Below are 12,691 nucleotides of genomic sequence, written 5' to 3' on the forward strand. Positions count from 1 at the left end.
CTCTACTCAGGAAATAGATGTACTTATCATCTTTAAAACTTACATAAAAATAATATTATATGAAAATGGAAAAACATGGCTTAGATTGCTATTTACTAGGAAAGTTGTATCTCAATACGATGCTAAGATGAGTGTAGTCCAAAGCTACTGAAGTTACCAATGTTCTATCGATAAGTTCTTTAAGTATATGATGAATAAAACAATAGTTGAACATAGTTATATCAGCTGAAAAAACAATATAAAAGCAAAGTTTTACATAGGAGTTTTGACTCCATAGCAAAAACATGGCTTTGATGGTTTTCCTTACTTTCTATGTAATTGTAAGTTCTCAGCTATCAATCATATCAGCCAGTGATCATCTTTCTCAGCAGAGCAATTCAGAAATCTATATTGTTCACGTTGAGTCACCTGAAAATCTACACGAGTACTCATTATTATCTGTTGTGTCCTCACGCATAATATATTCCTATCGAAATGTCTTCAGTGGTTTTGCTGCTAGATTATCACCAGAAGAAGTGAAGTTATTGGAAACGAAGGATGGCTTTATTTCCATAAGACCTCAAAGGGTATTGCGAGTACAAACAACTCATACTCCAAGTTTCCTCGGGTTGCACCAAAACTTAGGCTTCTGGAATACGTCTAACTATGGCGAAGGTGTGATTATTGGTCTGTTGGACACTGGAATTTATCCAGAACATCCTTCGTTCGATGATGAAGGAATGCCTCCTCCACCTGCCAAATGGAAGGGAAAGTGCGAGTTTAATTTCACAGCATGTAACAACAAGATCATTGGAGCAAGAGACTTTTCGGTGTTTGAAGGTGGGACACCGTTAGATGAAAATGGGCATGGTACACATACTTCAAGCACTGCTGCTGGAAATTTTGTTGATGGTGCGAATGTGTTTGGAAGTGCTAACGGCACAGCCGTTGGTATTGCACCCCGCGCTCACTTGGCTATGTACAAAGTTTGCAATCCAAGTGGCCTGTGTTCCGAAAGTGACATGTTGGCTGCCATGGATGCCGCGATTGATGATGGTGTGGATGTCATATCCATTTCCATTGGTGGAATTTCTGGCCCTTTTTGGGATGACAATATTGCACTTGGTGCATTTAGTTCTATGGCAAAGGGAATTCTTGTAAGTTGCTCAGCTGGAAATGAAGGTCCGTATAATGGTACCTTATCTAATGAGGCCCCTTGGATTCTTACTGTTGGTGCTAGCACGATCGATAGACAAATGAAGGCAACCGTAGCACTTGGAAACGGCGTAGAATTTGATGGTGAATCAACTTACCAACCAAATGATTTCCCTCCAACATTGGTACCAATAGTTTACCCAGCACTGAACAGCAGTTATTTTGGTGCTTTCGCTTGCAGCCCAGAATCACTTACAAATGTTGAAGGAAAATTAGTGCTCTGTGGAACGGGTGGCGCGACAGCAATTGCAAAAGGAAAGCCAGTGAAAGATGCTGGTGCTGCTGGCATGATTCTAATGAATGAAGATATTGAAGGTTACACTATACCTGCACACGATTACGTTCTTCCTGCAACGCGCATTAGCTATGCAGATGCACAAAATCTCATAGCCTATATAAACTCGACGTCAACCCCTATGGCCAGTATTTTATTTAAGGGCACTGTGATTAATGGAGATAAACATGCTCCTACAGTTGCTTTCTTTTCATCTAGAGGTCCAAACAGAGCAAGTCCAGGCATACTAAAACCAGATATTATTGGCCCTGGATTCAATATCCTCGCAGCTTGGCCAACTTCCATTGAAAATAATACTCATACAAACTTGACTTTCAACATAATTTCTGGGACATCAATGGCTTGTCCTCACCTTGCTGGTATTGCTGCTTTGCTTAAAAGTGCTCATCCAGATTGGTCTCCTGCTGCTATTAAGTCCGCAATTATGACCACTGCTGATCTGGTTAATCTTGGAAACAATCCGATTGAGGATGAATTGCATTTACCAGCTAACGTCTTTGAAATTGGAGCAGGACATGTGAATCCATCAAAAGCAAATGATCCTGGTCTAATCTATGACATCCAACCTCAGGATTATGTTCCTTATCTATGTGGTTTAAACTACACAGAACAACAAGTTAGCGCGATCTTTCAAAACAAGGTGAATTGCACTAAAAGTATACCTGAGGCAGAGCTAAACTATCCTTCATTTTCTATCAAACTTGGATCAGAGACTCAGGAATATACAAGGGCTGTAACTAATGTTGGTGAGGCTGATTCAACTTACAATGTGGAGATTTTACCACCTGAAGGGGTTGAGGTAACTGTTAGTCCTAGCAGTTTGAATTTTTCTGCAGCGAAGGAGAGAATGACCTATCAAGTGACGTTTACACGTTCAGCATCTGGCACTGGCCGCAACACAAACTTTGTGCAAGGATACCTGAAATGGTCATCGGATAAGCACGTCGTTCGAAGTCCCATTGCAGTTATTTTGGAATAGTGAAAGCACCCTCAGTCGTTTCTCTTAGTGTCGGGCTTTATCTATTGGTTATTGTTTTGCTTTCATCTATGTTCTTGTGATGCTGTTATTTCTTTCTAAGGTTTTTATGGATGGTACTGATATATTGTCTTTTTTCGTCTTCCTGAGCCGAGGATCTATCGGAAACAGCCTCTCTACCCCTAGTGAGATTTCAATGGGTTGTTGTTGTTGTTGTTGAAAGCACCATCAGGCTTCTTCGATATTGATCAATAAATTCTAGAGATAATTATGTATGCCTCTCCTTGAGATTTGAACTTAGCTTGTACTAATATGTTTTTCTTTTGTCGTAATAGATTGGACTATGCATTAAATAAAGGTTGTACTTGAAAATAAATCCAATTAACTGTAGAAAATAATAATCTGAAAAATATATAGAAAAATTAACTGCAGGCATAAAAGGTCAATGAATATCTCTAGAGCATGTAGAGGCTCTTAACTTGACTCGTCGTAGTTAATCTCATGATCATATAGGTTATACCTATAATAAGAACAGCACCAACATGACAATTAAAAAGATTTCACATAAAAATATATTAATAGTGTAAAAATTCTTTACAATATCAGATTACATAACTTAAATTCATATTAAAATGTTGTTTAACCTCCTTTAAGGAAAAAATGCCGGATTTTTTGTATGTAGCTCTAATTTTTTATTGTCTTTTTTTTTCCTTTTTTCCTGAGGTTTACGCCTACTAGTTTTCTTCATACATTTTCCAAGTTTATGTATACGATAAGAAATAACTTCTGCTCATAATAAGTTAAGTTAGGAAGTCATCATTTTCCTCCTTTCATTTGAAAAATATTTTATAGTAGTAACTAAACATAATATAAGATGTATTTTTCGAGAATACTGAACAGATCTAAGGTGAGTAGAGAAGAAACATTAGGATCTGTACATCAACTACATAAAAACAACTTGAGTTCTCCGTGAAGATCGAGAAAACTTGATACTTGAGTTTTACAACAAGCTTTGTTAGCAAGCGCTTGGTTTTCTTTCCATCAGATATAGAGATGTTTATATAGTAGCCACTAAAGAGAACTTACAGATGATTGGCCATTTGGAAAATTAATAGTCTTCAGCCTGCAAATGATTTTGGCTTTTTAGAAAAATAAATAAATACTGGAGTATATTTGTATTCGGCTAACAGCCAAAAAAAGCTCCAAATGCCTCGTCTTTGGCGTTTATTTTATAGTCCAAACAGGAAATTATATAATTTAAAATCAATCCAAGTGGAACATACATAACAAAGCAGTTAAATATATCTCTTCTGAACTCCAACTCTTTCGATAACTTCCACGTGAAAGTAACTGTTAAACGAAGTATAATAGTGATAATTAAATAGAACAGCAGAACAAGGTCCACTTAATGACAATTAATATATACTACTTGGTTTTGTAGAAGAAGTGTATCATTAGCACTTATAGTTTCAACATGGCTCCAACACTTTACCTGAGTGCCATTTCCATAATTTATCTTCAATCCATAGTTACATTAGCAAGTGAAAACAACAAAGAGATTTACATTGTACATCTAGAGTCACCTGATGAAGGTCAATTTTTCTCAAATTTTGAAGATTTGCATAATTGACACCATTCATTTTTGCCGTCAAACACGTTAATCTCGGAAAATTCTCCCTCCTCACGTATGGTTGTCTCCTATCGCAACGTCCTAAATGGCTTTGCCGCTAGGCTAACACCAGATGAAGTAACTGCTGCGGAAACCAAATGTATATAGTGTGAATGAGTCACAACTACTATACCAAAAATTATGGCAGCCACCAAATAATAAATAAGATAATAAAGCAACAATAAAAGGAACACCAGAATTTACGAGGTTCAGCCAATTTTGTCTACTTCTTCGGACACAACCAATATTTTATTCCACTCCAAAAATACAAGTGAAATAATACTAAAGAGAGAAGATACAAATGCCTTAAGAATATAAGAAGCAAATGAGAGGTGTGTATAAATCCTAAACATTAGGCCTCCTTTTATAAGGAAAAAATCCCAACAATTTTTCTCCCCAACCGATGTGGGAGTTTGACAACTTCAACAAATCTCCACCTTGGCAAAATTCCACATCTTCAATTTTCTCTTAATAACAAATTTTGGTTGTGTCTTCATCTTCAATCTTCAGTGTTCAACAATGTTGATCAAATCCAAACAATGTTGAAACTTGACCGCAGTCACCACTTTTGTCAGCATATTAGCAGGATTCTCTATAGTATGAATTTTCTTCACCATGACTCCACCTTCTTCTATGATTTCTCGTACGAAATGATACCGAACATCAATGTGCTTCGTCCTTGCATGATAAACTTGGTTCTTCGCTAATTGAATAGCACTTTGACTATCACAAAAAATTGTGATACCTTTTTGTTCAACACCAAGCTCCTTTAGCAATCCTTGAAGCCAAATTGCCTCTTTCACAGCCTCTGTAATAGCCATGTACTCTGCCTCTGTTGTAGACAAAGCAACTGTTGACTGCAAAGTAGACTTCCAACTAACTGGTGCCTTTGCAAAAGTAAACACATAACCAGTAGTTGATCTTCGTTTGTCCATATCACCCGCAAAATCTGAGTCACAATATCCAACTACAAACTGATTGTCTTCCTGCTCAAAAACTAACCCGACATCTACAGTATTATGAATATACCGTAGAATCCACTTCACAGCTTGCCAATGCTCCTTCCCTGGATTGTGCATATATCTGCTAATAACTCCAACAGCTTGTGAAATGTCAGGCCTTGTGCAAACCATTGCATACATCAAGCTACCAACAGCATTTGCGTATGGTACCTGTCACACCTCCTTTTTCCGCACCCGCGAGGGGGCAGGGGAGTTTTTCCAATTAAAGGACAATCGAAACGGGATTGGGTTATTTATTTCAGAGTCGCCACTTGGGAGATTTAGGGTGTCCCAAGTCACCAATTTTAATCCCGAATCGAGGAAAAGAATGACTCTATATTACAGTCTGCGTACCAAAAATCCGGATAAGGAATTCTGTTAACCCGGGAGAAGGTGTTAGGCATTCCCGAGTTCCGTGGTTCTAGCACGGTCGCTCAACTGTTATATTCGGCTTATTTATCTGATTTTAAATACAATTATGAACCATGTGCAAATTTTATCTTTTAACCGCTTTTGTCATTATTATTATTTTTACGAGAATTGCAACGTCGTGAAAACATATCTCGAACCACGTTACATCAATGTACCCGTGGTTATCGATATATCTCGACTCGGTTGAGATTTGGATTTGGGTCACATAAATGTGCACCCGAATTAAGGAAAATAAATTGTTAAAGGCGCGCCTAAAGCAACTAGCGTCTTGTTATTTTGGGGAAAGTCGTAAAAATTCGTTAAACGGCATATCCCGAATTCTAAATACTTTAATATATACATACATCTAGAGGGCCCCGCAGCTTTGTACATTTTGTTTGTCGAGGCTCGTCTCGTTCTATTTTTAAAAGGAATTTGCGACGTCATGGACATGCATCTCGAACCACGTCACAATCAATGTACCCGTGATTAGAAACACATTTCGAATCCGTCGAGATTTGGATTTGGGTCACATAAATGCGCACCCGAATTTAAGAAGGTAAAATTATTAAATGCGCGCTTAAAGAGGCTATCGCGTTATTATTCCGGGAGGGTCGTGAGATTTGCTAAACGACCCACCTTAGGGACTGAATGCTTCAACATATATATATATATTTAACAAGGGCCCCGCAATTTGTGCGTTTTTCTTTATTTTTTTGTCGAGGCTCATCTCGTCCTTATTTTAAAAGGATATCCTATAGCAACTACGTTTCTTGTCGCGTTTGTCTCTACTAATTGAAAACAGTAGATAGCCCTAGTTAATTACATGCTTGCAAGTTATCTATACATAATTCCGAGTGCTTGCACAAAATCAGAAGCACGGCCACGTACACAGTCAGCCGAGCAAAAATTAAGGGCCCAAATCCAGCCCATGCGTGATGGACCAGACCTGGGCCATTGTTTGTTCGATGCAGGCCTGCTTGGTCTGTTTCGACCTGGGCTCGACCTTCGTGAGGTTGAGATTGCAGTCTCCGTGTTCTTTGTCTTAAAACATGGTTTACCAGTTATATGAAGCAGTTTATCAGAAAGGAAAGAACTTAACTAGTAGAGTACGATTTTCATGCTTGGCCTACATTAAAGGACATACTACAAAGTTAAACTAAGTCTAAGATACAACCTATTTCATTGGGAATATTTTCACCTATCAGCATACATATATAAACTATCATTCAGCTAATCTATATTGATATACACTGGGCATACATGCTACTTCTATTGTCAACACAGGAATGAAAATTATTATACAGTACATGATATCTAATGTAACAATCTATGTATGAAAGTCAACTTTAGGTCTTTTCTTTTTGTATTCATGCTCAATTTTCCAATTACATTTGACAGTGTATTGGTTGTGTACCTGGTATAGAGAACAAAAGAAGAAAGGAATGATCAGCTGGGTAGTATGCAACAAACACAGCAACAGCAGATACACAGCAACAACACAGCAACAAACCAACAACCACAAGTGTTTTCCACAGTCCACAGACAACCAGCAACAGTTTCCAGAACAAAGAAAACCAACAGATGGTCGAGCACCAAACAAGCAATCCCAGAAAAGAGTAGTGAAACAAAAGAAATAATAGAGTATTCGATGCAGCAACACCAGCAGTTCAACAATCACAAGCAGCTCAATCAGGGCAAACAACAGAACTTGGCCAAGACAGCTTGACCAATATGAATTCTTCTGTAGTTTTCAGACAGTGTTTGGTTACAGTGTTTCTGGAAATTTCCTTATATTTTTTTCAGTTTCCTTTAACTCACAAGACCTCTCTCAAGACTAAGTTTTTTTTCAGAAGAACCTCCTCTTTTCGGCTCCAAAAGAAAAATCTCCCTTCTAATGGAAAGTCTGCCTCTTTTATAGCCTAACCTTAACACTTTACAGTCTGTTTGACCACTCAAAATTCCCCCTCCCTGTTGTTTTTCCACTCACTCATTTTAAATAACAAAACTCCCATGAAATCCCTGACAGCCCCTCTCTCTTTTTGTTGTTAAAGTGTCCTAATCTCTTGTTTATTTAACCAAAGTATGGGCAGCAGGAATATAATCTGACAGCATGTGCTGTCAGGCTATTTTAATCCAAAACAACTGACCATACGTATGCTGCCCACCATCTGAACTAAGTGAACATGGCATCCATTTAAGCTCAAAGTCTGAACTGCCATTATAACCTACCCCCTAGATGTTCTTTTAATTCAACTTTGAACAAAACCAATAGGCAATACAATTCAGTTCCTAATGGGATTCAAATACGATCACAGTAGAAATAAACAACACGGATCAAGTTGTTACCATTAATGACTGAAACTAATTGACGACATACATCGACTCGACTATATTAATCGTAACACATAACAATCAATCGTTCATATAAACAACACGTATAGAGTCCCGAATGACTTCAGACAACTTTGTTCAATCACTGGGAACCTATATGAATTAACTCATTTGACGACTAATTTAATTGACGATCATGTATACCACAGAATACATTCAGAATACACAGAAAATCAACTGACCTAATAAAAGGTCTTTGACATAGATGGAAGAAATCCGAATGGAAAATAACAAAAGAAAATAACCAAACATACACAACGAAACATGCTGACAACTTAACTAGCAGTTGAATAAAACAAAAAGGAAAAGAAAACTTACCAAAAAATGTCCAAACAAAACTGAACCAAATCTGACTCAACTTTGACCCTTTGAGGCCGAACAAACTTTAATCAGGGTGTTCTCACATGAGAACACCTTGATTAAGGTCTATTAGACCTCAAACCCCCGTTAAGGCTAGCCGGATTCCCCAGGTTCATGTGTTCTAAGGTCTGGATTTTCAGATCTGGTTTTTTAGAAGTTGTGGGTAGATTCGGACCAAACCAGGCCTGGTTTGGTCACGAGGGAGGTCAGGGGAATGTCTGGTATGAAGATGGTGAGGTTTGGCATAGATCGAGTTTTGTCTCGAATCTTCAAATCCAGATTCGAGACAATGGGAGGTGATTTGAGGCTATGGAGTAATAGATCCATGTTCAGGAGAGTGAGGGGGTCTTAGGGTGTTCAAGAGGGGGTCATCAGCGTTCATGCCGCCGGGTTCTGGTGAAAGGGGAATCAGGGCAGCTGCTAGGGTTTGGGGGGTTTCAGGCTTTAGGGAAGGAGATGAGTGAAGGGGGGTTCGGATAGGGGGCGTGGGGTGTGATAGAAAGCTTATATATGGTCTAGGGGTTTAGATCTGAGCCGTTGGATCAGATGATCTCAACGGCTTGGATCTGATGGTGAGGGGTGAGACGAGGTCGTTTGGTATTAAAACGGGGTCGTTTGGGTTTAAGTGATGGGTTGGGTTGGACCGGCTAAACAGGTCGGGTTACGGGTGTGTATGTGGACCGTTGGATGGGTGTGTTTGAACGGCTCAGATCAGACGCCTGATGCGGCATCGTTTTGGGAGGTGCCTGGGTAGGCCTGGTTTGGACCAGGTCCTTGGACGTGGTTTTGGGCCTATTTTGTTTCATTTCTTGGGTCCAAATCAATTTTTATCACTTTTCTTTGTTTTCTAATTTTAAAACAAAAAATGAAAAATAACAAATAAATAATAAAACAAATGAAATTAAAACAAACAACAATGTAACACTTCAACACCAATATCACGCCAAATTAAAATGTTTAAGCAAGTTAAATCACAACCTAGAACGGACGATGCACATATATATATATATTTTGAATTTTCTTTCAATGACCGAATTACGGTTTGATTACCATGACAGACATACTTTGTATTTTGATTGATAAGATCAAATGCAACATGGACCGAACCACAAATGACTAAACAGCACATGCCACGAAAAATCGAAAGAATTGTACAGCGGAGTCATTTGTCACTATTTTTGTTTTCTTTTGGAGCGATTGTCTGTGAAGCAAAAATCACGTGCTTACAGCTGCCCCTCTTTGCACGAAGACACGAAGGGTTTTCGCGCAAAGATAAAGCGGGCGATTTTTGCTCGTCCGAGTACTCCGTGTGAAGCATTTTTTGAAAAAGATTTGACCGAACCTTTGCTTCAGAGGTTTTCTATATATCCTGGGCTGAACAGGAATCAGGTCAATGTAGTTCGGGAAATTTTGGTAGCTGGGACTACCGTGTGACTGTAGTGCTCGCTGCTGTTGTGCGTTGTTGCATGCTACTGTAGGATGCTACTGCTCACTGATCTCCTTGTTACATTGTCTGAAAGGAAAAACAAGAAGCTAAGCTAGACTATGGATCATGAGATCTCATCTATCCTCGACTGGTTCTTGTTGCCTTGTTTTCTTTTCGGCCAGCGCTTTCCTCTGATGCCTTTATTTTGTGAACTTGGGGGGATGATACTGGTCCTTCGCCTTTTCTGAATACCAGTTTTCATCACTTCGCTTGATCTGCTGGGAACATAGCCCTCTTCTTTAAGCCTTTCCATGGTTTCTTCAGTGGTATGGCTTTCTTCATCAAAATCGTTATGTTGGGCATGCTATAACGTTCCCAACTGCTTCTTCTGAGACGCGTTCCTTCTTCCTTTTGAATCGCGCGCTTGCTTTTGCAGCCTTCCGCTCCTTGGTGCTGGGGATTTTATTGTTTCCTGCTTGGGGGTCTCTGTTGTAACCTTCCGCCTTTAGGTGGGGTTACTGATTCCAAAATCTAGAGCTGAAAAGTATTCCCGCATTATACTGGTGGGCGACCTAGAACTTAAATGTATTCCTGCATTTTACTGGTGGGCGACCTAGAACTTAAAGTATTCCCGCATTATACTGGTGGGCGACCTAGAACTTAAAATGTATTCCCGCATTTTACTGGTGGGTGACCTAGAACTTAAATGTATTCCCGCATTATACTGGTGGGCGACCTAGGACTTAAATGTATTCCCGTATTTTACTGGTGGGCGACCTAGAACTTAAATGTATTCCCGCATTATACTGGTGGGCGACCTAGAACTTAAATGTATTCCCACATTATACTGGTGGGCGACCTAGAACTTAAATGTATTCCCGCATTATACTGGTGGGCGACCTAGAACTTAAAAGTATTCCCGCATTATACTGGTGGGCGACCTAGAACTTAAATGTATTCCCGCATTATACTGGTGGGCGACCTAGAACTTAAATGTATTCCCGCATTATACTGGTGGGCGACCTAGAACTTAAATGTATTCCCGCATTATACTGGTGGGCGACCTAGAACTTAAATGTATTCCCGCATTTTACTGGTGGGCGACCTAGAACTTAAATGTATTCCCGCATTATACTGGTGGGCGACCTAGAACTTAAATGTATTCTCGCATTATACTGGTGGGCGACCTAGAACTTAAATGTATTCCCGCATTATACTGGTGGGCGACCTAGAACTTAAATGTATTCCCGCATTATACTGGTGGGCGACCTAGAACTTAAATGTATTCCCGCATTATACTGGTGGGCGACCTAGAACTTAAATGTATTCCCGCATTTTACTGGTGGGCGACCTAGAACTTAAATGTATTCCCGCATTATACTGGTGGGCGACCTAGAACTTAAATGTATTCCCGCATTATACTGGTGGGCGACCTAGAACTTAAATGTATTCCCGCATTATACTGGTGGGCGACCTAGAACTTAAATGTATTCCCGCATTATACTGGTGGGCGACCTAGAACTTAAATGTATTCCCGCATTATACTGGTGGGAGACCTAGAACTTAAATGTATCTCGCATTATACTGGTGGGCGACCTAGAACTTAAATGTATTCCCGCATTATACTGGTGGGCGACCTAGAACTTAGATGTATTTGAAATTGTTTCCCCGTTCTTCCGAGAAAATTTTTGACAATCGGCAGAAAATTTTCTGCCCCGGTTTTTGGTGATTTCCCTGGCGTTGCATCTCGCTGCCATCATCAATCCTTTGTTTTCCTGCAGCAGACAAAAGGATTTAATTAGTTTTAATCGTGGTGGTAGAGGGTGCCTTTCCGGCGGATGATTTTTCCTCTCTTCCCCTTTTCTTGCTCTATGTCCTCATAATTGGTTAGTGGACAAAATTGCCTGCTGGGGGTCTCTAGCCTGCTGGGGCTGGTTTTCAATTTGTTCCCTTTTCTGCTTTCTCTTTAAGCACATGTTGTGGGAATCTGCTTTTACTCCCGAAACCACTCCCTTTGGGAGCTTACTTCCTCCAAAAACTGCGAGGCACGATCATTGCATTGCCTGGGGCCAGCCTTTAAGACTGTTTGTGTTATCCTGCATTGGATGAATTCCCCTTCGGTCTCTGGTAGTAAGCTTTGAAAAAAATCCTTTTTAAGACAAATTTTTAGGAAGAGAAATAAAAGATAGAAAAAGGAGAAAATCTTTCTGAACCAATATTTGGTGGGAGAAGAAACTCAGAAGAACTTATCTGGAGGACATGACTGGTCCCTGTGATCATGACGTGCACCATAGATTCCCGACCTAGTCTATTCATATCAATCGACTTGCCCGATGGTCTGACTTGCTGGGGATGATAAATGAGTGTCCATTTCGTTGCGAATGTGGTCGCTTTTTGTTGATCTGTCTTGTCGCCTCATAGTGCCCTTCGAGGGGTTTTCACTAATGAGACTCTCTCTTTCTCTCATCTCCCGGCGCCTTATGGTGCCTGTGAAGGTTTTCACCAATAAGACTCTCTCATTTTATATCCCTCATCTTACGTCGCCTTTCGGTGCCTGTGAAGGTTTTCACCGATAAGACTCTCTCATTTTATATCCCTCATCTTACGTTCGCCTTTCGGTGCCTGTGAAGGTTTTCACCGATAAGACTCTCTCATTTTATTTCTTTCGAGGAATCGGGGTGTTGTTGATACGACCCTCTCTTCTGGAGATTCCTTTGACCATCAATTCATTCCCAGTCTTACGATCCTCTTCTTTGCTGGTGATCGGTGTATTATTCTCGGCCTTATTTGCCTGACTTGGCATCTCTTGGACATTGATCGGGAGGTCTTTTGGACGTTGATGTTGGTTTTGGTGTGGGGCTAAAGAAAGGCTATAAAAATGAAAATAATTTGATGGGTGATGTGCTACAACTTTTGGAATCAAACCTTTGTTGGAACTTAAAACATAACCTCTGCCCCAGTTTTC

General features: G+C 39.8%; 1 protein-coding gene and 1 pseudogene across 1 annotated transcript; both read left to right on the forward strand.

Moving 5' to 3' along the window:
• Positions 1-284: 284 nt before the first annotated feature.
• Positions 285-2,468, forward strand: LOC104212895 (subtilisin-like protease). Its single transcript, XM_009762261.2, has one exon. The coding sequence runs from the start codon at positions 285-287 to the stop codon at positions 2,466-2,468; it is 2,184 nt and encodes a 727-aa protein (XP_009760563.1).
• Positions 2,469-3,939: 1,471 nt separating this feature from the next.
• The window catches only part of LOC104230082 (subtilisin-like protease 4), a 69,384-nt pseudogene continuing 60,632 nt past the window's right edge, over positions 3,940-12,691 (forward strand).

The sequence above is a fragment of the Nicotiana sylvestris genome, chromosome 2, assembly GCF_000393655.2.
Source record: "Nicotiana sylvestris chromosome 2, ASM39365v2, whole genome shotgun sequence".
Lineage (NCBI taxonomy): Eukaryota > Viridiplantae > Streptophyta > Magnoliopsida > Solanales > Solanaceae > Nicotiana > Nicotiana sylvestris.

Bases quoted from the DNA above. Each gene is read 5' to 3' on its own strand.
- LOC104212895 (XM_009762261.2), top strand. From the start codon at position 285: ATGGCTTTGATGGTTTTCCTTACTTTCTATGTAATTGTAAGTTCTCAG.